The sequence below is a fragment of the Ornithorhynchus anatinus genome, chromosome 8 (assembly GCF_004115215.2).
Source record: "Ornithorhynchus anatinus isolate Pmale09 chromosome 8, mOrnAna1.pri.v4, whole genome shotgun sequence".
NCBI classification, from domain to species: Eukaryota; Metazoa; Chordata; class Mammalia; order Monotremata; family Ornithorhynchidae; genus Ornithorhynchus; species Ornithorhynchus anatinus.
This window is the reverse complement of record NC_041735.1, coordinates 50025547-50053351: the sequence shown is the minus strand read 5'-3', so window position 1 is coordinate 50053351 and position 27805 is coordinate 50025547. Positions and strand designations below refer to the sequence as shown.

General features: G+C 45.1%; 1 protein-coding gene across 2 annotated transcripts in view; it reads left to right on the top strand.

Moving 5' to 3' along the window:
* The window catches only part of GADL1 (glutamate decarboxylase like 1), a 134821-nt gene that overhangs the window by 9245 nt on the left and 97771 nt on the right, over nucleotides 1–27805 (top strand). For both annotated transcript variants that reach the window (XM_029071345.2, XM_029071346.1), the window contains exons 2-8: nucleotides 9509–9681; nucleotides 11072–11198; nucleotides 13342–13432; nucleotides 14779–14885; nucleotides 15733–15848; nucleotides 22960–23039; nucleotides 23147–23201. In XM_029071345.2, coding sequence (XP_028927178.1) covers nucleotides 9509–9681; nucleotides 11072–11198; nucleotides 13342–13432; nucleotides 14779–14885; nucleotides 15733–15848; nucleotides 22960–23039; nucleotides 23147–23201 — 749 coding nt within the window. The remainder of the gene's footprint in view (nucleotides 1–9508; nucleotides 9682–11071; nucleotides 11199–13341; nucleotides 13433–14778; nucleotides 14886–15732; nucleotides 15849–22959; nucleotides 23040–23146; nucleotides 23202–27805) is intronic.

Sequence of the window (27805 nt, the reverse complement as noted above, 5' to 3'; positions counted from 1 at the left end):
AGGTAGGGCTGTCCTAAAGGCAGAAGGAAATGTGAGATTACACAGAGAGGGGGAGGTTGGGGCTGAAGATGTAAATTTGGGAGTCGTCTGGGTAGAGATAGTAATTGAAACTGTGGAAGCAGATGATCTCCCCGAGCGAGTGGCTGTAGATGGACCCAGACCTGAGCCCCACAGGGACCCCCACAGGTAAGGCGTAAGTGGCAAATGAGATCAAAAGGGAGTGGCCAAAGAAGCGGGAGAACCAAGAGGAGAAAGCGTGCGTTTGGTAGTGTTTCCAGAACGAGGCGATGCTCCACAGTAAAGTGAAGGAATTTCCAAGGTGGTCATCATGGATGACTTCGCCAAGAGCAGTTTCCGAGACGTGGAAGGGCGGAGGCCGGATCGGGTGGGGTCTCGAAGGGAGTTGGAAGAGAGGAAGAAGAGGTAGCAGGAGTCAACGACCCATTCAGAGAGTTTGGATAGGAATAGTAGGAGGGAGATGGTGGCAATAACTGAAAGGGGCAGTAGGGTCAAGGGGAGGAAAGCGGAGGGGAAGGAGCCACTGACGAGTGGGCATGTTAAGACAGGGAGGAAAGAAGGATCGGCGCAAGCGTTTTAATAAGATGTGAAGGGATGTGGTTGGATGCGCAGATGGAGAGGGAAGGATTTTTGAAAAGACAGGGGAGCTCCTATTGGGAGACAGCTGGAAAGGATGAAAGACTAGATGTGGCAATCGGAGGGGTTATGGTCTGAGAAGGCAGGGGGGAGATTTGGGAGTTCGTGCCAGATGGCTTCCCTTTTGTTGAAATAGGCGGCGAGGTCGTTGGGGTGAAAGATGGGTTAGGTGGAACTACTAGAGAGTTGAAAATCAGAAAGAGCTTTCTAAAATATCCTGGCCATGTCCCTACACATATACAGGTGGGGTAGAGGGCAAGGGAGAAGGGGAAATGAAACTGAAATGGTCTGTGGCCCTTTATGGACTTGGAGCTGCTCAAGCCAGGAACTCAGCTGCTTCCACCCTGATACCCCAGTTTCTGGGTGAAACGGGAAAATTAGAAGTCGGCCTTTCTTCCCAAACTCTCCCGAATTCCCAAACCGGGAGCTTCTTCCAAGCCCGTGAAGGGGAATTAGAGCGAGTTTGCCCTGCGATCCTTTCTCGAGGGACTTAGACGGAGCCAGAGCACAATGTTAATGAAGCCGCCGGTCAAGGAGTTTCTGCTCTTAGGCTCTGGCTCAGGAATAACCTTGGTCCACGTCTTAGTGGTACTCGTGTCGGACTTTCTTGGTTCCCTTCTTGGTACTAGGGCCAGGGCTGGGAGCCACCCCCCTCTCAGTGTGCCTTTTGGCCTTTGTGAACTCTTAAAGGGGCTTGATGTCCAACCTCATCGAGCCGGCGTTATGAACCGTAAAAACCAGGGAACTCCGAAAAGAGAAAATACCAATCTCCTCACACTCGTGAGAACCTTTGCCCTGTGCAATTAGACCTAATCACTGCAAGGGATGGAAGTCAAATTGACTTCGGTACAATGAAATTCAATCCTGGAAGCTTAAGGCATATGTCAAGAGGAGCAATTGAGCCTAATAAAATAAGTTTTAAAAGCTGGCCGGAAATAGACTTGAGGTCTCACGTGACTGATGAATGCGCTTGTACGTGGCATTTTATTAGGTTTGTTTCGTTTTGATCCCGACATCTAGCGCATTCCACTTGGATGGATGCCAGAGCTGCTTTGACTGTGGAGAAAACTGGGCATTTACCCAGCTAGAGGCTGCCCGTGGTCATGGGAGGAGTCACCGCGTTTGGCAGGAGATCCACCGTGGCCCGTCGAACAGCACCCTCCCTCTCCTTCATCTTCCGTCTTTCCATAAGTCCTCAAGATACGTCTGCCTTGCTGCAGCCCCGGTATAAAGATAGCTCTGACAGTTCTGAAGAGAAAGGGACACAAACACTGCAGACAAGGCGGGGAGAGAAAAGTGCACTTTACCCGGAAGCCACATCCTCATCCTGCCCCTTGGATTGTCAGCTCCCCCTCTGAAGTGTAAGCTTCGTCTGGGCAGGGAATGTGCCTACCAACTCCGTTATATTGTACTCTCCCAAGTGCGTAGTACAGCGCTTTGCACAAAGTAAGCACTCAGTAAATACCATTCATTGATTGATCGGTCGGAGGACCCCTGGTTTCCTTCCAGTACATAGCGTTTACCAAAGGCATAACCTGGCTCCGGTTTCTGCGGACATTCGGTAGAGAAATTCAATCCTGGGACTGTGACAAGTCGTCACTCCGGGACCTGCAGACTGAATTCTGATGTCCTTAAACGGTGGGGCCTCGAGCAAGAGAGGAGAATGTAGTTTTTTCTATAGGTTTTAGGTCGGGGCCGGTGAAGGGGATGCGGGAGATGGATAAATTTAAAGTTGCTTCTTGGGGATTTTTCTTGGGACAGATAATAGGTGCTGCTGTCAAGGCATTAAACGATCAGGGGCCCTAAAATGTGGCCAGCTACAAATAATAATTCTGAAAACGAATGGGTGATCCTAAAATGATCTATTTTTTCTTACTTGAAAGGGCAGGAATGTGTGTATCTTCAATGTTCAAAAATATAGAAGAAATATTTTTTTGAAAGTTGCACACATCCACTAAGAGGAGTATATGTTTCCTGAGATGACGGGGGCGGGGGATGTTTGGGTTTCGCAAATTCAGGTATCGAAAATGGAAATACTATGCTAGAATTTTCGGGCTTTAACCTTGAAGAGCGCCTCAGTCTGTGGAACATTTAAAATGATGGGAATTGGAAAATACAGCATAGATTCTTTTTCCATTTGATTTATGATTCCTATTTAGGCTGTACTCCAAATGAACAGCAACTGGCCAGCTACGAACAGAAGGTTCAAATCAAACCCTCCACGTGCTTGTGCTCTGAGAACAAAAGAAAGCGAAAAAGTATTTCCTCACTTCCTTGGCCAGGTAGAATGTTTGGTCATTTGAACCAACCAGTGTGAACATGGCAGATATAGAAGCCCCAAATGTGAAGGAGATACCCATTGTCAGCAAAGTCATCAACGTGTCTTAAATCGTCCCTAGGCCGTATACCCGCATTAAGGACTCCGTGAACCTTGTATCAGTTTAGCCGACCTTGAAGCTGTAGGGATTGGGGTTGCGCTAGGGTGGCCTTGGAGTACGTATTCTGGATTTTAGGTACAGTGGAAGGGGCCGATCTCAACCACCTCTCTGGGGAACTGTTTGGAACTAGACCATTTTGAGACCCTCTGGGGTTGACGAGTTTGGCGGGAAATGTGAAGGGTTCGGGTGTGTTTGCCCTCTTCGGGAGATCATCTAAAATCTGTAAATTTGCCCCAAAGTAGGTACTTCGAAGCCACCGTAGCCCCGACCACAGGGTTGACAGGAGCCCGTGAGGGATGCTGAGGGCCGGGCAGTCCTCCAACTGTGTTTAATCTGTGTCAGTAAGGGGTGAGGAAATGCAGCATCACCCATCTCTCAATTCAGCCCATGTGAACACTTCCCTGGGCTGTTCGGTCTCTTGGGGAGTTCCTCGGGATCTCAGTCCCTTTCACACCTATGACCCATTCATTCATTCATTCAGTCGTATTTATTAAGCGCCTACTGTGTGCAGAGCACTGTACTAAGTGCTTGGGAAAGAACAATACAACAATAAATAAATAAATAAAATTGCAGATATATACAGTTTGGCTCAGTGGAAAGAGCCTGGGCTTGGGAGTCAGGTCATGGGTTTGAATCCCCGTGTTGCCGTTTTTGCCAGCTGTGTGACTGTGGGCAAGTCACTTCACTTCTCTGGGCCTCAGTTCCCTCATCTGTAAAATGGGAATTAAGACTGAGCCCCACGTGGGACAACCTGATCACCTTGTATCCCCCCAGCGCTTAGAACGGTGCTCGGCACATAGTAAGCGCTTAACAAATACCACCATTATCATAAGTGCCGTGGGGCTCTGGGTCCCGGGAAGAGCAAAGGGAACAAGTCAGGGCGATGCAGAAGGGCGTGGGCGATGAAAAGAGGGGCTTAGTCTGGGATGGCCTCTTGGAGGAGATGTGCCTTCGATAAGGTTTTGAAGAAGGGGGAGGGTAATTGGCAGATTTGAGGAGGGAGGGCATTCCAGGCCAGAGGGCGTTTATAAGCCAGAGGCAGGAGTTGGCCGGGGTCGGCGAGAAGAAAAAAGGAAGAAATTCTATATCACTTATTTGATTAGCATTAAGACATGGTAAGCAGTTTGCTAGCATTATTATATGACAAGTAGTCTCAAGTTATTTTTTGTAGTATCGTTCCTGAGTGTTCACAGTATCACAATATTTTCCTTTCTTCGAAAGGCGTTACAAGGGATTTTAGCTATATTTCCTATTTTTGAAATGTTTGCTGTAGCACAATAGACTTTAAAATGTAAATTAATGTGCTGTGACTAATTTTTAAAATACATTTCTTGTATAATTCGCTTTATAATTCTGACTCCGGTCATTCCAGATGATTGCTAGAACTGTGGGATGAACATACTGATTCTCGAGAAAAGCCACAGCGAATCGCTTCAGTCTACTTGTGCGAAGCAGCGTGGCTCAGCGGAAAGAGCACCGCCTTAGGAGGCAGAGGTCATGGGTTCTAATCCCGGCTCTGCCACCTGTCAGCTGTGTGACTTTGGGCAAGTCCCTTCACTTCTCGGTGCCTCGGTTACCTCATCCGTAAAATGGGGATTAAGACTGTGAGTCTCATGTGGGACAACCTGATTATCCTGTATCTACCCCAGCGCTTAGAACAGTGCTCGGCATATTCATTCATTCATTCAATAGTATTTATTGAGTGCTCACTATGTGCAGAGCACTGTACTAAGCGCTTGGAATGTATAAGTCGGCAACAGATAGAGACAATCCCTGCCGTTTGATGGGCTTACAGTCTAATCGGGGAGACAGGCAGACAAGAACAGTGGCAATAAATAGAGTCAAGATAGTAAGTGCTTAACAAATACCAACATTATTATTATTATTATTATTACTTTACCAAAAGATCTGGTGCACGTGGGAGATGCCAGGGTTGTGTGGATACCAGGACTATCCCTCCTTTTTGATTTTAGTTCTCATTCAGATAGATGTCATAATACCGCAAAGTCAACGATTTAGTCAGGAGGAAGGGAATTGCCTCAAACCACAGATTGACAAGGATTACAGACATATGATGTATCTGTTTTGAAAGCGTTGAAATTACTGGATCCCATTTCCTGGCTTCTGGCGATGGATTTGATTGACTGCACAGCCCTGGGGACTCAGAAGGAATGATGGCATAACTTTCTTCGGTCCTGAAACGTTGCTCTTTTCGTCCCCTATTGTAGGTGAATGGTTGATTACAAAGCCTGTATTTATTGCTAGCACTAATATATGGTATTTATTAAACCTGGGGAAGATATTAAGTTAATATAGAGAAGCCGCATGGCTCAGTGGAAAGAGCCCGGGCTTTGGAGTCAGAGGTCATGAGTTTGAATCCCAGCTCTGCCACTTGTCAGCTGTGTGACTGTGGGCAAGTCACTTCACTTCTCTGGGCCTCAGTTACCTCATCTGTAAAATGAGGATTAAGACTGTGAGCCCCACGTGGGACAACCTGATTCCTGTGTCTACCCCAGATCTTAGAACAGTGCTCTGCACATAGTAAGCGCTTAACAAATACCAACATTATTATTATTATTATTATTAATTCAAACAGTCCCTGTCCCACATAGGACTCATCCCCTGCTATTTCCTCATTTTATGGGTGAAGAAATTGAGGCTCGGAGAGGATTAATGACTTTCCCAAGGTCACTCAGCTGGCCAGTGACAGAGTTGGGACCGAAACCCAGCTCTCCTGAATCTTATTCCCACTTTCCAACTAGGTCATTCGACCTTTATCAATTACTGAATGGTTTCCAATTCTGTAGCCTCCGAGTTCAGAATGCCAAGTTGGCTTTTTGGAAAGGAGAGGCACTTTGAAGTAAAGAAACTAAACGTGTAAAGTGTTGTAGACCTGCTGGACTTGACCCTGAAAGCATTTCAAGTGCATGTTTTGAAGCTGAAGGCCATTGGTTTTAATGAAAATGAAGTTACTGAATTCCCATGTCGGAATTACTGCTGATCCACCTTTTATATTGAAATAAAAGCGGTAACCCTTGCAGGAGTTTCCACTTTTCTTTCTCAGATCACTCTGAGGTAAATCTTCCTGGGATAATTCTATCTGTTCTCATAGACACTCTTTTTTTGTGTTTCATGAGCAGAATTGGTAATAATAATAATAATGTCGGTATTTGTTAAGCACTTACGATGTGCAGAGCACCGTTTTAAGTGCTGGGGGGAGATACAGGGTGATCGGGTTGTCCGACGTCAGGCTCACAGTCTTAATCCCCAGTTTCCAGATGAGGTCACTGAGGTACAGACTGCCCACAGTCACCCAGCTGACAAGTGGCAGAGCCGGGATTCGAACCCATGACCCTGACTCCCAAGCCCGGGCTCTTTCCACTGAACCCTGCCGAATTGGTATCTCTCATTGTGAAGTCAGAGGATTCCACTAAAGTTTTTTTGGCTTACGTTCCAGTTCCACATAATTTCTACCACAGATAAGTGGGTAATGCGGACTGCCCTCCCCTTCAGCCAAGCCGCGCAGGTTTCACCATCCCCTGAAGCGAACTCTCAATCCTAAAACCAACTGCAGAAACCGTTTTTTATTTCTGTAGTATCTTGCCATCTCCATTTCACCGAACAATGAGATTGTAGCTCTGTAATAACAATAATAATAATGTTGGTATTTGTTAAGCGCTTACTATGTGCAGAGCACTGTTCTAAGCGCTGGGGTAGACACAGGGGAATCAGGTTGTCTCACGTGGGGCTCACAGTCTTAATCCCCATTTTACAGATGAAGGAACTGAGGCACAGAGAAGTTAAGTGACTCGCCCACGGTCACACAGCCGACAAGTGGCCGAGCCGGGATTTGAACCCATGACCTCTGACTCCCAAGCCCGTGCTCTTTCCACTGAGCCACGCTGCTTCTACATTTTGTGTGTATGTTTCTGCTCTTTCTGCTCCTGACCCCTCCTTCATAAGAGAAGTTTGCTTTTCGGCCTGTCTTCTCCAGTAGTTTGTAAGCTCTTCAAGAGCCGGTACCACGCATTCTTCTTTCTTATTACCGCACGCTCTCTATTAAAATGCTCTCTTTGAAATAGAGAAGCAGCGGGGTTCAGTGGCAAGAGCCCGGGTTTGGGAGCCAGAAGGTCGTGGGTTCTAATCCCGACTCCGCCGCTTGTCTGCTGTGTGACCTGGGGCAAGTCACTTCACTTCTCTGGGCCTCAGTTCCTTCATCTGGAAAAATGGGGATTAAAAAATGTGAGCCCCACGGGGGACAATCTGATTATCCTGTATCTACCCCAGCGCTTAGAACATTGCTCTGTTCATAGTTAGCTCTTAACAAATATCAACATTATTACTGGTATTATTAGTATTGGTATTATTGGTATTAGTAGTACTGTTAATAAATACCAACAGTGCTCTGTACATAGTAAGCGCTTAACAAATACTATTATTATTATTACTCCTAATGAGTACTATTGATAGAGATTATAGATTAAACTCGATTAGCAATAATAATGATAATGTTGGTATTTGTTAAGCGCTTACTGTGTGCCAAGCACTGTTCTAAGCGCTGGGGTAGGTACAGGGTAATCAGGTTGTCCCACAAGAGGCTCACAGACTTGGATTGGATTGGAGATTGGATTGAGATTATCTTGGGCTTGTCTCTGCCACTTTGCTGCTTTCTTCTCTTCCTTATAATAATATAATAATTATGGTGTTTGTAAAGCGCTGACTCTGTGCCAAGCTCTGTTCTGTGCTCTGGGGTGGATACAAGGTAAGCAGTAACAGATACAGAGAAGTGAAGTGGCTTGCCCGAGGTCACACAGCAGGCAAGTAGAGGAGTCTTAGAGAAACAGCGTGGCTCAGTGGAAAGAGCCCAGGCTTGGGAGTCAGAGGTCATGGGTTCTAATCCAGGCTCCGTCGCTTGCCAGCTGTGTGACTTTGGGCAAGTCACTTCACTTCTCTGTGCCTTAGTTACCTCATCTGTAAAATGGGGATTAAAACTGTCAGCCCACGTGGACATCCTGATCACCTTGTATCCCCCCAGCGCCTAGAACAGTGCTTTGCACATAGTAAGTGCTTAGCAAATACCACCATTGTTATTCTCTCTACCTTCTCTCATGCTGCTCCGCACATGGTGAAGCGCTCAGTAAATATGTTTGAATGAGTGACTGGATGAATACCTGCCCACCATGGGCTGCTTCACTACCCATCGGTAGTCTCATTTCTATTTTACAGGTGGGGAATTGAAGCTTAGAGAGATTTCAAGATTCCAGTCTTCATATAACGTTTGGTGCTGCAGTTGCTAAGTACTCGAGCTGGGGGGTTAAAGTCTTCCCATCTCCGCTTCAGACATCATAGGATCCCTGCCGTGAGACGAGCATGTCCGTTGTCCCCAAATAGGTTTCCGACTCAAAGTCTGCAGATCTCAAGTTAGAGAGTTGCTAATGGTTGAAGCCTTAAGAATTCCTAAGCTTGCCAACCTCCGAACAAATCATCGCGCTTATCTGTTAGAATCGTCTCAGCTTCCTAAGACCACGTCTAGCCATCTCTAGCATAGAAAATCAATCTGAAAACTCATCAGACATTCCTTGAGGGAATATCATCGTCCTTTGGAGCGCGACTGCTTGTGCTTAATGCTGTCTTCTTATAGGGCCCCTGTGAACCTGAAAGGGGCAAAATAACTTTGAGTTTTCTCAGGAATATTAGAAGGGAGGCCAGCATTTTCCTTGATTTTGCTTACCTGCCACATTTAACACATTCTGAATTTTTTAGAAGTGGTATGCATTTGTATTTTTGAGCACTTTCCCATAATCACTAAACTGTTCTCTCAGGATGCCTGTCTTTTCCTGAAAGTTGACTGTGTCCTTTTTGAAAAGCAACGTCACGGAACCAGTTAGGGATCTGAAAGAATCCCCGAGAAGCAGCATGGCCTAGTGGTAGAGCATGGATCTTGGAGTCAGAAGAACCTGGGTTGGAATTCTGGCTCTGCCAGTTTTATGCTCTCTGACCTTGGGAAAATCACTTTTCTGTGTCAGTTACCTCATCTGTAAAATGGGGATTAAAACTGGGAGCCCCACATGGGACGTGGAATGGGTCCGACCTGATTAGCTTGTATTTACCCCGGTAGTTAGTACAGGGCCTGGCATATAGTAAGCATTTTACAAATTCCATTAAAAAAGTTCATGTAGCACTTCAAAATGTTAACTAATGTCCTTGAATTGGCATTTTGATCAGTGGCATTTAGGGAAAGTACTTACTGTGTGCAGAGCACTGCACTGAGCGCTTGAGAAAGAACATTATAATGTGGGAAGCTCTGGCCTAATAAGCTTAAACTCTTCCTTAGATGAGAAAGTATTCCTCCCCATTTGGGATTTAAAGTCTGAGATTCTCTTTTGGCTGACAAAATGGTTCCATTTAATTTCCAGACGATGCTGAGAAGCGAGAGGTTCTTCAGAACAAGAAAAAAGCCGTCCTAGTGGACGGTGTCGTTCTGAATGGCCCTACAACCGACTCAAAAGCTGGGGAGAAATTTGTGGAAGAGGCCTGTAGGCTGATAATGGAAGAGGTGATCCGGAAGGCTCCCGATGTCACGGAGAAGGTATGGACTCCAATTATTGCGAGTGAGACAAATGCTAATGAAACGTTCAGTGATGGGAAAACTCATTTCACTCCATTTGGATTTCCTGAAAACACATGGGTCCCAGGTTTCAGACTAAGCCTCGGTTTTCTGCTGTTTAAATTTTCACATCAATATGCTTTTGGCCAAATGCCCCTCTTTTCACTTTTCACAAATAGGATGCGAAAGCTCCTTAAAAGACTAGCTTAAGGTTAGAAGTTTGCATCAATTCATAGCCTTTATCGAATGCCTACTTGGAGCCCAGCACCTGTACTGAGATCTCGGGGGAGGCTTCCGTAGAGATAGAAGACGCTCGCCCGGCTCTCAGGGAGTTTGCGGGCTAATGGGGAGACAGGCAAAAAATTAAATACTTGTAGGAAGAAGAGAATGGAAAGATGGATGAGAAAATGCTTGAATAATACAGTAAATTAAAATGTGCAGAAGGGGTGCGGTGGTTGCGAATGCATCTGTGCGGAGATGGCACAAGAGTGCCGAGGTGAGAGTTGGGAGGACATGACTGGAGAAGGAGAAATGAAAAATTAACCCGGGAAAGCTGCTCAGAGACGGGGCTTCAGAAGGACTCTAAACACGGGAGGAGTTGAGATCTGTGGATTTGAGGGGGACGGGAGTTTCAGCTGAGGTGTGTGCGTGTGTCTGCTTGCACGCACACGAGTGAGAGGCAACCGGCAGTCAGTAGGAAAGATGAGAATGAGGTGCAATGAGCAGGTCAGCTTGCTAGGAATGAAGTGTAAGCTTGGGTGTGGTAGGAGGAGAAAAGTGGTTAGAGTGGGAGAGCTGGCGGGGTGCCTGATAGCCAAAGGTCAGGAGGGTCTGCTACCTGCGGAGTGGAATGGGTAATCATTGGAAGTCTCTTGCGTAGTGGGGAGGTGAACTACTTAGCTCAGGAGTGAAATTTTAAAGCACAAAATAATTCAGAATCACCCAGGGCACTGATAGTTAACCTTCTGCCTACTCTGGTCTTCCCGAATTGCAACCAGAAGGATGAGCCAGGGGATTGTGGGTTGAAAAGGCCTGTGAACGATGATTAGTAAATTCTCAGAGATGATTTGGAGATTTTCTAATTCAGAGGCCCCACAGTCGTACGATCATGTAGCTCTCCTGTTGCGTTCACTTGCTTGGTCCGTTTGGAACGATTTTATGTGAAATCGGCCTTGTGTATCTAAAGGAACTGATGGCGAGGATGCCATCCTTATGGAGATACGACGATGTCTGTGGGGCTGTTTTTGAGTGGAGGTTATTTCTTTCGTACCAGGTTTTCTTACAAACGTCGTCACAGTGGCTTCCTCGCGACGTATTTTTACACCCGGACAATTCTTACAGTGTGCACCCTGGACTTTCCCACCCCCTCTAGGTTTGTGAGTGGCAGCCTCCTGAGAAACTGAAAGAGCTTCTTGACCTGGAGATGAGGGACACGGGAGAACCTCATCAAAGACTCTTGAAACTTTGCCGGGACGTAATACGATACAGCGTCAAAACCAGTAAGAATTACTGTTGCGGGCCAAGTCGTCTCATTTTATCCACAGTTTGGAGAAAGCACATTTCATCTTGCCGGCACCATTTTTTCCCATGTGTTTGCTGGAAGGCGAAATTTTGTTCTCTCATAGATTATATTGCTTTCTTCCTCATAGGAAATGAGGATTTTATGCCTGTTTTTCGAGGTGGGGTTCTCGTCGTGCTTCTGTGAGTTTTAAAAGAGATTTAAAATCCATGTAACGAATTCAAATATGTAAAATACTATCACTTGTATTAATATTTAAAGTGTGCCGATGAATGCAAATTTTGTTCTTTTGACAAAGAAAATATCTTACCAAACCAAGCAGAAGAAAAAAGTCTTTGGGAATCCACAAGAGGTGTGAACCCAAAGATCTTCCTGCTGTTTGTTTTTACGTGATGTCTTAATGTGGTGTGATGTGATCACCTTGAAACCGTGTCTTGAATAAGTAACAAAATTTCTACTCCGTCCAGGCAAATCCTTAGAAATCCTTAGAAAGTGTTGTGAAATCCATAAAAGTGGGTTTCTACGTAAGTGCATTGTGACCCAGTGTGCATCTTGAAAGTGTTCCATATTTATACGCCATACTTCAATCAGAGGACTGGAATTAATCAATCTGTGGTATTTATCAAACACCTACTATGTGCAGAGCACTGTACTGAGCGCTTGGGAAAGTGAGTCTGTTGTTGGACAGGGATTGTGTCTGTTGCCGAATTGTACATTCCAAACGTTTAGTACAGTGCTCTGCACACGGTAAGTGCTCAATAAATACGATTGAATGAATGAATGAGAGTACAATGCAACAGACTTGGCAGACGTATTCCCTGTCCACACTGAGCTTACAGTCTAGAGTGGGAGATGGCTGTATATATTTTCGTTACCCTATTTATTTTGTTAATGAATTGTACATCGCCTCGATTCTATTTAGTTGCCATTGTTTTTACGAGATGTTCTTCCCCTTGACTCTGTTTATTGCCATTGTTCTCGTCTGTCCGTCTCCCCCGATTGGACTGTAAGCCCGTCAAACGGCAGGGACTGTCTCTATCTGTTGCCAACTTGTTCATCCCAAGCGCTTAGTACAGTGCTCTGCACATAGTAAGCGCTCAATAAATACTATTGAATGAATGAATGAATGAAAGATGGCCGTTAATATAATTAAATAACCAAATCTGCTTGTGCCAACTCGTGGATCATGTCCTATCCAGAACAGATTTGTGTTGAGGGGAGAGGTATCCCTAAATCTTCCATTGTGTTATATCCAAAATGTGTACTGTAAACATGTTATGGAAGAGCAGAGTCTGTTCTTTTTTTTTTTTTTTGATTTTTCACACGTTGAGCCCTTCACTTTATAGTACTTGTTAAGCACTTACTCTGTGCCAAGTACTGTACTAAGCACTGAGGTAGATGCAAGTTAATCAGGTTGGACACAGTCCCCGTCCCACATGAGGCTCACAGTCTAAGAAGGAGCTCAACCTCTAGACTGTTAAGCTCACCGTGGGCGTGGAATGTGTCCACCAACTCTTCTATATCCTGTTCTCCCAGGCGCTTAGCACAGTGCTCTGCAAACAGTAAGTACTCCGTAAATACAGTCGATTGAATCCCCATTTTCCAGATCATGAAACTGAGGCCCAAGTCAGGGGACTTGCCCACGATCACACAGTGGACAAGGAGCAGAGCAGGGACTAGAACCCAGGTCCTCCGGCTCCCAGGCCCACGTTCTATCCCCTGGGCCATGCAGCTTCTCGATTGAGAGGAATAACCTATGTAGATTATGTAAAAGTGATATTCCCCATTTAATAAGGCTAGTTTTCTAAATACTGAAACTTAGAAATTAAGCTGCCAGTGGCATCAAAATGGTGTACTTAAATGTATCCCGTACGTAGGTAAGATCTAGGCTTCAAGGCCCAAGTGACATTTTAGAAGAGGCAATTTATAAATCTGTCTAGGTGTTAGAGGTAAGTGAGCAGTGGGTTCCCTTATCAGAGAAAAAGCTTAAAGCATTTCTTTCTTGTCTGTGTGCTTGCTTTAAAGAGCCGATTTGCTAATTTGTCGAGAGTTGGCCGGGATACTGGCCTTCCATTTGGCACGGACGTGATTGAGCGCTTAATGTCTTGTTTTTATATTATTAGATCACCCAAGATTTTTCAATCAGTTGTATGCCGGAATCGACTACTATTCCTTGGTTGCCCGATTCATTACGGAAGCATTAAACCCGAGTGTGTAAGTGCAGTTTTGCTGAAATCTGGGCAGTGAGCACAGATTAGAAGTCTGCTAGCATTCTGTTTATGTTTTCGTTTTCACGGGTACTTACTGAGATAACGTTGTTTGGATTAGCATCGACAACATGCGTTTTAGCCTGTGCGAGTAAGCAAGTGTTCATCCTCCGCCTCTGACCGATTCATAAGACGCGTGTGTGGATGTAGTTTTGTGCATATCTCCTCTCCGTGCGGGCAGACCGAGAGGCTGAGAGGAAATTAGGAGTGGAGAGCTGATTCATTTTTCAGTGCATCCCCTAACTCATTCTGATGGACCCCAAAGTTGTGACTTGCTCTCCCTTTTTTGGGGTCGTTGGTCAATTCTGTATTACTCAGAGTCCGTTTCATCCAGAAACTAAACTCACACCTCCTCTTGCAGTCACCTGAGTTGATGGAAAACTAACTGTGGGACTGTTTTAAAGGTGAAAATTATACTCTCTTCTCTGTGACATTAAAATATAGTTGGACAATTTCATACTATTCTGGCGTTTAAACTATACCTAAATGTAGAGCTTATAAATATATTCTTCAGTCAGTTGGTGGTATTGGAGTGCTTAGCATGTGCAGAACACTACTTAGCACTTGGGAGAGTGCAATACAAATCACTAAATCGTTTGCATTGAGTTACGGTGAGTTCTGCCATAATGCGTGTTTTCATTACGCATCTTGAATAGAGTGCTTTTGTAGAATTAAGAAATTATTATGATAACACATGTCCGTCTGGCTACAGTCCCTAGCGGTGTCGTGTGCGATGTCAGACAGAACGTGAGAATCACTTTCATTCGATTGTATTCATTGAGCACTTACTGTTTGCAGAGCACTGTACAAAGCGCTTGGAAAGTGTAATTCAGCAACAGATAGAGACAATCCCTACCCAACAAGGGCCTCACAGTCTAGAAGGGGGGAGACAGGCAAGAAGACAAAAGAAATTGGCATCACAAAACCAATTTTGCCAGGTTATTAGGGAATATGACTCATATGGATGGCAGAACTGAAAGTATTCCTTTAGTCACTGTCCACAGTTGCTTCGTGAAATGCTGAAATGACCGTTGAACAAGGGAAATATGAAGAATCCACCCTGTTACTATATGGCTACCTACCAAGGGAGAAGAGAGAGCAATTGAGGATTGTTATTCCACCTGACACATTCTAAAAGTAGTTTTATCTATTACGGGTGATCACAATGCCTTTGATTTGGTATTTGAGTGATTATTTCTACTTTCCTATGGATTATAGCCAAATTTTGTAGGCTTTGCACGATGCACCGTTTTGACTACGGTCACACTAATGAACGCTGTCACATTCATCTAGGTATACGTATGAAGTATCCCCAGTGTTTCTCCTAGTTGAAGAAGCAGTTCTGAAGAAAATGATTGAATTTATTGGCTGGAAAGAAGGAGATGGCATTTTTAATCCGGGTAAGAAATTCCGTGATTAACTTCGGTTTCCCATTGTGAGCAGCCTCGGGCATTTTACCGAGGTTTAAACCATGGTAAGATATCATAAGAAATCCTTTAATGTGTGTGATGCTTTTATTTTACATGCTAATCAGTGGAACTTTATTGAGCGCTTGTGTGCAGAGCACTGTGCTGAGCGCTTGGGAGAATACAACACAGCAATTAGCAAACGAGTTCCCTGCCTGTAACGAACTCACAGAAGCAGCATGGCGAAGTGGATAGAGTACGGGTGTGGGATTCAGAAGTTGTGGGTTCTAATGGTGACTCCGTTAGTTGTCTCCTCTGTGACCTTGGCCAAGTCACGTGACTTCTCTGAGCCTCAGTTTCCTCCTCTGAAAACTGAGGATTAAGATGGTGAGCCCCATGTGGGACAGGGAGTCTGTCCAACCCGATTCGTTATATCCACCCCAGCGCTTAGTACTGTGCCTGGCACACCGTAAGCGCTTAACAAATACCCCTAGTATTGTTATTAATAATAACAGTAATATTTTCCCTACGCCGTATATTCAAAATACAAATGCCATACAGATCTCAGTGATGAGGAAGCTGGATGTGAACGAGGTTATTTGGTGAGGTTGTATCTAGTATCTTTCTAGGAAGCGATGATAATTTGATGAATGCATTTAATCATATGTAATGAGAGCAGCCTCACTGTCTGTAGAAACGAGGGTAAGTAAAGAAAACAAATTTACAGCTGAAAAAGCAGTTGCAAGACTGGGAAGGTTCATCACCCAAGGCTTGCAAACGTAAGGGACTGTGCATTTCCAAAACACTCTCTAAACGTGTCTTTCCGTTTTTATTTTTACAGGTGGCTCTGTGTCCAATATGTACGCAGTCAATTTAGCTAGATACAATTATTGTCCCGAGATTAAGGAAAAAGGGCTGTCAGGCTTGCCAAGACTTGTTCTTTTTACATCTGAAGAGGTAAAGAATTTGCTCTCCTATTTAATCCGTAGTATTCGAACACTCACCCCGGGCAGACCACTGAGTGCTCGGAAGAGTACAATAGAGTTAATAGACTTGATCTCTGAGGGAGTTTACAACCTAGAGGGCAAGACAGACGCTAAGGTAAATTACAAGTAGGAAGAAGCGATAGAGTATAAAGTTATAAAGCGCAAGGGCTTTAGGGATGCTGAAGGAGGATATTGAAGGGAGAGTGGAGATGAGAGATTGATCAAGGACTTCTTGACGTGGAGGGGAATAGACCGTCACCGGACTAGGCCGTCGTCATTCTCTAGATCGGGAGCTCACTGTGGGCAGAGGATGTGTCTGGGTATCGTTATATTGTACTCGCCCGAGTGACAAGTCACTTAACTTCTCTCTGCCTCAGTTACCTCATCTGTAAAATGGGGATTAAGACTGTGAGCCCCATGTGGGACAACTTGATTAGTTTGTATCTATCCCAGCGCTTAGAACAGTGCTCGGCACATAGTAAGTGCTTAACAAATACCACAGTTATTATTAGTACGGTGCTTGGCACACAGTAAACGCTCCGGAAATATGACTGAAGGAGTGAATTAATCCCCCCTGGCCTGTGGCATCAGCCTCCTCACTGACTTCCCTGCCTCCTGTCTCTCCCCACTCCAGTCTATACTTCACTCAGCGGCCCAGATCATTTTTCTAAAAAAAAGAAATTCAGTCCACCTCTCCCTTCTGTTCAGGAGCCCTCAGCGATTGCCCATCCACTGCTGTGTCAAACAGAAGCTCCTTTAAAATACTCAATCAGCTCGCCTATCTTAGCTTGCTGATTTCCTACTACAATCCAGCCTGCACTCTTCGCTCCTAGACCCAGCTCACTCACTGTACCTCCGTTTCGCCAACCTCACTGCACGTGACTTTCCCCTCTGGTCTGGATTTCCCTCCTCCCTCACAGACGACAGACCCCACTCTCGCCACCTTTCAAGTCTTATTAAAATCACTTCTCCTCCCAGAGGCTTTCCCCGACTAGGCTTTCATTTCCCCTACTCCCTCTCCCTTCTGCGTCACCCGTATACTTGGAGCCGAATCCTTTAAGCACTTGATAGTCACCCCGCCCTCAGCCCTACAGCATTTACGGAGATATTCGTAATTTATTCAGATTAGCGTCTCTCTTCCTCTCCACTGTAAGCTCCTTGTGGGCAGGGAACGTATCTACCAACTCCGTGATGGATTCTCCAGAGCTCTGTGATGGATTCTCCAGAGCGCTTAATACGGTGCTCGCTGCCCGGTGAGCGCTCAGTAAATGCCATCGATGGATGCGGTAGTAAAGTTGGGATATGGCAGGCGCTCGGACCGGCGTGGCGGCACTTTGGATGAGGAGGGTGAAGTGACAGGACCTGTGGGTGCCGAAAGAGAGGAGGCCGTGGGCTGCCTCAGAGTTGCCGAGGACGATGGTGTTGTCAGTTTAAGGGGAGGAAAGGATTTTGGAGGAAGAAGCGTGAGAGTGGAGAGGAGGTAGTGTTTCCCAGGGAAAAAGATAAGTAATCATAATTTTTAAAAAGCAATCGATGGTATTTAATGAGCACTTATTGTCCAACCTGGTTAGCTTGCATCTCACCCCAGCGTTTAGCACAGTACCTGGCACACCGTAAGTGCTTAACAGATAGTATTATTATTATATGCAAAGCATTTTATTAAGCAGTCGGGCCAAGTTGGTAGACGTAATCTCGGATTTCCTCTTGGTTGAATCGTGAAGGGTAAAATAAGGGATGTGTGAAGAAGAAGGGAATGACTGCCTTTCCCTTTGTCATCCTTACTTTGTTATGAAATGCAAGAGTACCACAGTCAATCAGTGAGATACTTATTGGGCCCTTGAGTGCAGAACATGGTACTAGACATTTGGGAGAGTACCACAGCAACAAGATGCGTGTTTTGTAACCTCAGGGGATTTATAATATAATACAGATAGACTTTGGTATCCCAGGCCCTCGTGCCTGCTTCAGACAATCCACCCCCCGGAGAGTGATGGCTTGTGTTCGGTTTGTTCCTGGTCGGGGGCAAAACGTAGGGTGGGGAAAGTGGGATGGTAGGAATTTGGAGGCTGTATCTAAAGGTACCTTTGGCAACGCATCCCTTCTCTCCTTTCCAGTTTTGCCATCATCCAGGAATGATGGAAGACAGGCTGCTCTTCCCCGGGCGGTGAATTGACACTGTCCCCTTGCAGCTCTTTCCTGTGCTCTAATGCCCTGCACTTCTGAGAAGCAGAAGCAGTGTGACCTAGTGGAAAGAGCATGAGCCTGAGAGTTAGGAGACCTGGGTTCAAATCCTGGCCCCGCCATTTGTCTCCTGGGGGACCTTGGGGAAGTCACTTGACTTATCTGCCTCGGTTCCCTTAGAACCCGTTCTCCCTCCCACATAAACTGTGAGCCCCCTGCGGCACCCGACTATCTTGTATCTTCCGTAGCACGAGGTAGGGTAGAATTAGCGTGAAGCGCCATAGCTAGTGGAAAGAGCGCACGGGCTTGGGAGTCAGATGACGTGGGTTCTAATCGCGGCTCCACCACTTGTCTGCTGTGTGACAGCAGGTGCTTAACTTCCCTGTGCCTCAGTTGCCTCGTCTGTAGAATGGGGATGAAGACCGTGAGCCCCAGATGGGACAACCTGATTGCCTTGTATCTATCCCAGTGCATAGAACAGTGCTTGGCACGTAGTAAGAGCGTAGCAAATACTGTAAAAATAATTAGTAGTAGTAATAATAATGTTGGTATTTGTTAAGCGCTTACTATGTGCAGAGCACTGTTCTAAGCGCTGGGGTAGATACAGGGTCATCAGGTTGTCCCACGTGAGGCTCACACTTAATCCCCATTTTACAGATGAGGTAACTGAGGCACAGAGAAGTGAAGTGACTCGCCCACAGTCACACAGCTGACAAGTGGCGGAGCCGGGAGTCGAACCCACGACCTCTGACTCCGAAGCCCGGGCTCTTTCCACAGAGCCACGCTACAGTGCATGGCACAGAGTAAGTGCATAACAAATATGACTGGTATTATTATTATTGTTATTCTGAGGCAGCAGGGTTTTCCTTCAAGGTTCAGCTGGGGCTTCTTTACTTCTCTGAGTCCCTTAGATACTTAAATTTCCGTTTTCAGGCTTTTATCCGTCCCTACACAGTTCACGATGACATTGCCTAGCTTTTCGCCCTTGGATAGGTGGGGAACGGCCTCACTGAAGTCATTCTTATTCCGATGGCCAGTTTACGCATTCAGTGGCTCTACCGGTATCTGAGTGTGGAGGGTTTGATATCTCCCGGTGGTGTTACGACATGATTTTCAAGAGGGTCTAACGGGCGGATGTCAGTGGTGAAGGCAGGTATTTTATCACTCCGGAATCAATAGCTGTCCGTCTGCCAGAGCCCAAACCTCTGGTGAAATGCAACTCACCATCTCTCTGCTGAGCGTATTACTATGTACCACTGCAGGTTGATGCTGGAGAAGATGAATTACCTTCCGGTGCACATTATTGCTCATCTCCAAGGCTATCTTTGCTCTCTTAACAATGAAATAAAGGAATCTTTCAAGGTTCGGGGCTTGTCTTATTTGAAGTTTGTAAATTAAACACTAAGGATGGCGTGGACAGCCCTGGTGGGGGAGGGAGAGAGAAGGTACTTTCACTAAAAGACGCATGACAAACGGGGAAAAAATAACCACATTTCTAGTGATACACCAAGACAAGGATGACAGCCACAAATATTATTAATCTATTCATAGCCGTTATTAAATGACTATAGATTTTCTTTTTAACAATAATGTCCTTCAGTGTCTTCATTTCTCAGGTTCAAGCCAGAATTAATTGGCCACCTGGCCTCCCTAAAGGGTAGAGTGCTTGAATGTTAATGATTTTAACCCCTCGGGTAGTTAAAAAACAAAATGAGAAGGGTTTTTTTCCCAACGAAAATCAAGCTGAAACAACAAGTTCCTATGACCTGTGATTAAAATACGCTACCGGGCATCTTCGAGCGTGGCGCCGTGCTAGATTTATGCAGATTATCACATATTCCTTGCGTGCTCATCTGAAGTCTAGATATGGGCCTTACTTAGCATCTCATTACTAACTTGTAGCCGTAATTAAATGCAGGGGTCTAGTATCCAAGAGCACGTAGGTGTCATTGCCGCAGGAAAGACGGCCAGTGATGTCACCGCTATTAAATATTGAACTTAATTATGTATCCTTGCTATGTATGAGCCTGGCTTTACAGAAACTCAGTCTGGTAAATGCTGCACACATTTCTGTAGAAGGAGGAGCCGTTCTGCCAAACTCGCCCTTCATCTGTCACTGCAGGAGTGGAGGCAGGACCAGCCCCATATTTTAGGGGTGCGTTATGTAACTGCCGCTCTTTTCTCAAGGTGCGGCATTTACGGCGCCTAATCTAAATGCCAACTCCATTCTCTCCTTTTTGGATTAGACCTGGACTTTTTGGAGAATGCAAAAGGGAAAGTGAGGGAAGTGGGGATATTTTGATGGTTTGATGAGGGGGCGGGAAAGATGTCATTCAAAACTATTAAGAGGGTGACCGAAGACGGAGCCGGGGGGACATTTAACAGACGAGGAACTGCAGGAGATGTTCGGTGAAGCAGATTGTGATATGGATGGAGAGATAAATGAGCAAAGGTTTTTTGAGACTGATGAGGATGTTGGACCTCTACTAGCTCTTTGTTGACTTTTTGAAAGGGTATTTGTGTCGTCGTGCTGGCTATTTCCATGAATAAATCTAAAAATGTGTACTTTTACTTGCACATTTTAATTAACTTTATGACCAAATGTAGTTTCCATAGTGGGACAAAATGCTCTTCCTGGCTGTGTTTCTACCTCCCGTTATCAGTTTATTATTTTTGACTTCAGAAGGGTTTTTTTGAGTTTTTCCTATATTGACCATATTATAAATGCACTGAAACCTGATGGGGACAACGCGTACTTTTTCCTTTTTTGGAAGCCGCTCTGGCTATTTCTTTTGTCCTTTCTCCAAGCTTTTCAACTTAGTGTTTCTGATACAATCGTACCCTCAAACACCAAGTATCGACCCCTTCCTAGGTCCCAGCTAGGAAAAGAGGAAGGTTTACTCATTTTGGAACTTGATTAGTATTTTCTGAGCAGCCATTGAGTCCACAATACTCGTACTAGTAGTACTTCTAGCCAAGGAAGAAATTTTAAGGGAACCAGTGCAGTTAAAAGTCAGGGCTCATGAGTTCGAATCCCAGCTCTGCCACTTGTCGGCTGTGTGACTGTGGGCAAGTCACTTAACTTCTCTGGGCCTCAGTTCCCTCATCTGTAAAATGGGGATTAAGACTGTGAGCCCCACGTGGGACAACCTGATTCCCCTGTGTCTACCCCAGCGCTTAGAACAGTGCTCGGCACATAGTAAGCGCTTAACAAATACCAACATTATTATTAAAAGTCAGTCCCAAGAGGGATGATTACAAAATGAAAATCAGTTTAGGAGTTGAGGAGGTGCCTTCCGTACGTATGCGAGTTCCCGGGCCTCCCTCTGTCCAATATATTAACCCCCAGAATAAGCAAGAAGGATGCAGGATCGTACTACTGAGTCAGGGGAAGGGATGAGGATGGGGGCAGGGTATGCACTTGACTGTGTAACCAACCCTGTAGCACTTTGATACTCATCCCACCACCCAGTCCCAAAACACTTACGTAGATAATCTTACACTCAGCCGCTTCCCCGCTCCGTAATTTATTTTAATGTCTGGCTCCTCCACTAGATTGTAAGCTCCTTGAGGGCAGGGACCACGTCTATCAACTCACTTGTACTCTCCCAGATGTCGAATCCCGGCTCCGCCACTTGTCAGCTGTGGGCGAGTCACTTAACCTCTCTGTGCCTCGGTTACCTCATCTGTAAAATGGGGATTAATTAACTGTGAGCCTCACATGGGGCAACCTGATTACCCTGTATCTCCCCCAGCGCTTAGAACAGTGCTCGGCACATAGTAAGTGCTTAGTAAATACCAACATTGTTATTATTATTACAGCGTTCAGCCCGGAGCACTCGATGAATAGCACCGATTGAACATCGGCTCCCAGGCGTTTGGTCGGCCAGCTCTCCCTCCCAGTTATCCACTCTCTTTTCCCATTAAATGTCACTCTCCGTCTTCATCACGCTTAAGATAACCTATTCGCCGTGCCTCAGTCTCATCCCCTCCTTTGACTGATCTCTCACCCTCCCCCTGGCCTAAACCTCCCCTTTCAGACTTGTCAGACCACAACTCTTCCCCTCATCAGAGCCCCCCTGAAATCACATCATCAGGAGACCTCCCCCCCTTAATCTCTACTCTCCTCGGTTTGTATCCCCGGACTGCCTGTTCAGTCCTTCGGGGACAGCCGAGAACTTGAGTGCTCGCAACCTCTTATATACTTTTGTGTAGATCCTATATAACCTACTACTTAATCACTATAGCACTTTAGTATGAATCCTAAATACCCTGTTACTTCATCACTACCTCACGTATGTGTATCCTATCGGTGATTTGGGAGGGGATAGTCTCTGTTGCTTTCTTGTACTTTCCAAGTGCCTAGGCCAGGGCTCCGCACGCGGTAAGCGCTCAGTAAATGCGAATGGATGAAGCAACGTGGCTCGGTGGAAAGAGCCCGGGCTTGGGAGGCAGAGGTCATGGGTTTGAATCCTGGCCTGCCACTTGTCAGCTGTGTGACTGTGGGCAAGTCACTTCACTTCTCTGGGCCTCAGTTACCTCATCTGTCAAATGGGGATGAAGACTGTGAGCCTCACGTGGGACAGCCTGATTACCCTGTATCTACCCCAGGGCTTAGAACAGTGCTCTGCACATAGTAAGCGCTTAACAAATGCCAACGTTATTATTATTTATTTTAGAACGTCTCTCCCTCACTAGGTTTTCAGTTCCTTGAGGGCACGGTCCATGTCTACTAATACTATTGTGCTCTTCCAAGTGTGTGCTCTGCCCACATTAAGAATACAGTAAATATTATTGAGTGATCTGTATGGTGGACCTTGAGTTTCTTGGGGGGTAAGGGTGAAACGAGCCCACTCCACGCGTGATGTGTCTGATTTCATGTTCGTCACCTTTTCCTTCAGTGTCACTACTCCATGAAGAAGGCTGCGTCTTTCCTGGGCATTGGTACCGAGAATGTTTATTTCGTGGAGACAGATGGAAGGTGAAGGGTCAGGGCTAACGGGGATCGGGATTGACTCGTTTCAAAATGCAGTAGGAGTGTAAAGGATATTTAAACGTAACTGAAAGTCTTAAATCTGTGTCCCTTAGAGGTAAGATGATACCTGAGGAACTGGAGGAACAAGTCCAGCGGGCCAGGAAAGAGGTGAGAAGGGGAGAGAGAGAGAGCGTGTTTACGTATGTGTGTGCACGGAAAGAATGTTCATGTTTGAGCATGTGAGAATGTATGATCATTCAGTCGTATTTCTTGGGCGCTTACTGTGCGCAGAGCACTGTACTAAGCGCTTGGAAAGTACAATTCAGCCACAGAGACAGTCCCTACCCACCAATGGGACAATAATAATGATAGTTGTTAAGCGCTTACTGGGTGCCAAGCACTAAGCGCTAGATAGCTTGAATGAGACGAGGTGCGTAATGAAGAGAGAGAATGTGTAGGACAGAAGCATTCATTCCTGTGAGAGAAAACAGGGCGAAAACTGCAGTAGAGAACCTCATTGACAGACCTGATCTGAATGTTTATATTCAGTGACATTGTCACAGACTACCCAGACCGATTAAAAACATTGGCAGCACCATTTTCTATGTCTTTACCCTCGTTTATCCATGAGGGGGCTTAGACTGTGAGCCCGCCGTGGGGCAGGGACTGCGTCAAGCCTAATCCACTTGTATCTACCCCTCTGCTTTGAACGGTATTTGACACACAGTAAATGCTTAACAGATGCCATAAAAAAGGCAAGTAATGCTGCCCAGAAGTGTTCAAGTAAACACCCCACTAAATCTCTCCTGCTTCCAAGAGTCCTGCTACCTATGCTATTTATTTTATTAATGATGTGTTTATATCTATAGTTCTATTTATTTTGATGCTATTGATGCCTGTCTGCTTGTTTTGTTGTCTGTCTCCCCCTTCTAGACTGTGTGCCCGTTGTTGAGTAGGGATTATCTTTAGCTGTTGCCGAATTGTACTTTCCAAGCGCTTAGTACAGTGCCCTGCACACAGTGAGCGCTCAATAAATACAATTGAGTGAATGAATGAATGAATGAATATGCTGTTTTTTTAACATATGCAATTTCGTGATCAACTCGTTCACCAAAGATGCCCTGATTTTTTCAAAGTAAGGTCCCTTAACCAAATCCCATTATCATTAATCTAACAACGGAGCTTCAGTAAAGCTCCTGAAGAGAGCTGACCCCACTCCCAGAGGACTGTCATGAATTGGGAAAGTTACTTTTCCATCACTTGGGCAGCGGAAGCTTAGTAGCAGCCACTTAGCGTGGCTCAGTGGAAAGAGCCCGGGCTTGGGAGTCAGAGGTCATGGGTTCGAATCCCGGCTCTGCCACTTGTCAGCTGTTTGACTGCGGGCAAGTCACTTCACTTCTCTGGGCCTCAGTTGCCTCATCTGTAAAATGGGGATTAACTGTGAGCCTCACGTGGGGCAACCTGATTATCCTGTGCTTTGAACAGTGCTCTGCATATGGTAAGCGCTTAACAAATACCAACATTATTTAAATCTCACACAGGCCTGCTGAGAGACCTAATTTATGAGGGCGTCTCAAGCCCCAAATGTCAGTCATCTCTCTCCCTGCTGATCACCAGATTGGACCAAGTGACAGCTGAACTACCTATAAGAACAACTTCATGCATGCTTTCCCTCTCCCATCCCATCCCTACTGCAAACGGAGCAGCAGACCCACCCTCCGCTGCCTTTCCAACAGGCAGGAACGGAGGATGTGGCTCAAGTCGAATGGGTTCCCCGAAGAATGAGAAGGCCAGAGTAGTTAGTTCGGCTGCGAGGGTTGGGAGAGATTGATACCTCCTTGGTCTAATCATATGTGATTTTTATAAGAAGCCCTTACCAAGGGGAAAAACTATTGGTAAGTCTTTTCAGTCTAAATGTCTTCAAGTTTTTTTTTTGAAAAAAGATTCTTTATTGCAAATACTCTATATGGAGATGTACCTTCTTTGATCTGTGCTTTAGTGCTCATTTTTTTCTTGGTTAGTGTTTTTAAAAAAGGACCCAAAAGACCCAGTCACCTCGGTGATCCCGAGTTCTTTCCTTTCCTGATCAAACATTCCTTGGTAGTCTTTGACCGTGCCCTGCCCACGTATTACTTCTGCATGTCTCTTGTCCTGAATTAGTCTCTAGCACTCAATTCCATTGAGTAGAGTAGTTTTCATGAGTGAACATTCACAGATGTCACCAAATGTTTTCCAAGGCCTAGAAGCCCGATTTCTCTTTTTGTTTCTGTATCATTTACTACATTTATGTTTCTTTAACTCATTTGCATGGTGGAAAACCTGCATTCAATTAAGCCTGATGCATAAGTTTAAGAGACACAAAGAAAATTACAAAGGCACCTGTTGTAGACTCCTTAAAAAGCAGAAAACTTATGTACCTTTCCCAATTCTCTTTCATTCATATTATGCTGTAATTCACGTTGACCGCCGGAGGACTATTCAGCTATAATTAAATCTCTTTCCCTTTGTCTTGTTAACTTCAGGAACTTTTGTGGTTAAGTCTCTCAGGTCACCTGACTTGCATTACTCTAGGTTTAGGAAAAATACATAAACAGGATAAGGATTCATTCATCATTCAATAGTATTTATTAAGCGCTTACTATGTGCAGAGCACTGTACTAAGCGCTTGGAATGTACAATTCAGCAACAGATAGAGACAATCCCTGCCCATTGACGGGCTTACAATCTAATCTACCCCAGGGCTTAGTACAGTGCTCTGCACATAGTAAGCACTTAACAAATACCAACAAATACATTATTAATTGGGGGAGACACTATCAGAGTCCACAAGGATATACAACCAAGCCTAAGCAACTCAGTAATCAATAACTTCTGTAAAAAAAAAACCCCAAAAAACTGAATTATTGGTTTAGTAAAATTGTGTGTTCATTTGAGTTGAAGCAATAACTAGGGAGGATACTAGTTATATTAATACATTAAATTATATCATGATTATAATGTATTATAACATTAATGTATTATAATAAATACAATATATAATTATTATATAATGTATATTAAATTATACATAGCATAATTTATACCTTGTGTAAATTACATAGGTTCACCTATAAGCTATGTAAAATTTATGTGATACCTACATCGTTTTCATATTAAGCTTGGTACTTTTTTTCTTAAATTGTGCAAATTTGGCTTGATCTTGGACCAAATTCAGAATTCTTTGTGAAAGTGACCCTACGACTGCCAGAAGCCATCTCTTGGCAATCTATGAATAGACAAGTTATGTGTGACCTTGGGCAAGCCACCTAACTCCTCTGCCTCAGTTTCCTCATCCTTAAAATGGGGATTAAAGCTTGAGCCCCATGCCGGGTGAGGACTGTGTCCAACCTGATTACCGTGTATCTACCCCAGTGTTTAGTACAGTGCCTGGCACATAGTAATAATAATAATAATGTTGGTATTTGTTAAGCACTCACTATGTGCAGAACACTGTTCTAAGTGCTGGGGTAGATACAGGGTAGCCAGTTTGTCCCACATGGGGCTCACAGTCTTAATCCCCATTTTACAGATGAGGTAACTGAGGCACAGAGAAGTTAAGTGACTTGCCCCCACTCACACCGCTGACAAGTGGCAGAGCTGGGATTTGAACGCATGACCTCTGACTCCAAAGTCCGTGCTCTTTCCACTGAGCCACACTGCTTCCCAAGTGTAAGCTCTTAACAAGTACCTTAATAACAGTGAACAGGATAAGGATTGGGAAGTGTAATTTCTAAAACCCAGACTTCCCGGGAAGTTCCAAAGCCCACCAGTCTTTTTCCATTGAGTCATTTATCCAGCCATGGATTCCACAAAACTCCCATGTCTCCCTCAGCTTCAGAAGACACCTGGCTCGTGTGATTTATTTTGATCATTTTAACATGTCTCACGGTAGAGACAGTATGATTCCAAAGTGTGTTTTATTCCCCATCGCACTCTTCATTGCAATACCTACTATTCGTGAGACTAAGTCAGAGATAATTTTGTGGCTAGGTAGTTGCTACTTGAGTAGTAGGGCAAAGAGCAATCTTACCTGACTCGTCATCACTTCATCCCAAAATGGATTCAGAATGTAAATCCTAATGTAGCAAAATTCTTATCTTTTACCAAATTGCAGCAAAAGAAGTAGAAACTCGTTGTGGGCAGGGAAGGGATTCTGTTGTATCGTACTCTCCCGAGCACTTGGTATGGTGCTCCGCACACAGCAAGTACTCAATAAATACCATCGATCGATTGATTCGCCCCTCAACTTTAATAGCTACAGTGATCACGTATGATCAGCAGCGTGGCTCAGTGGCAGGAGGCTGGGCTTGGGATTCAGAGGTCATGGGTTCGAACCCGCCTCTGCCTTTTGTCAGCTGTGTGACTGTGGGCAAGTCACTTCACTTCTCTGTGCCTCAGTTCCCTCATCTGTAAAATGGGGATTAACTGTGAGCCTCACGTGGGACAACTTGAATACCCTGTATCTCCCCCAGCGCTTAGAACAGTGCTCTGCACATAGTAAGTGCTTAACAAAAATACCAACCTCAGATAATCTCAGAAATCTCAAGTTTGTTTCTGGCCAGTTTTCATTTCGGCTAACTTCCTCCGTGAACAAAAGCATGACATGTCCAGGACAAGAGTTTTTCAGGTCCCTGCTTCCCGGACAAATTGGCACATTCTAAAAGAGAATGTGATGGTAATATTTTGGCTGCTGTTGTCCCTGTCCATGCCTTTTTAGCGCTCCTTCCAACTCT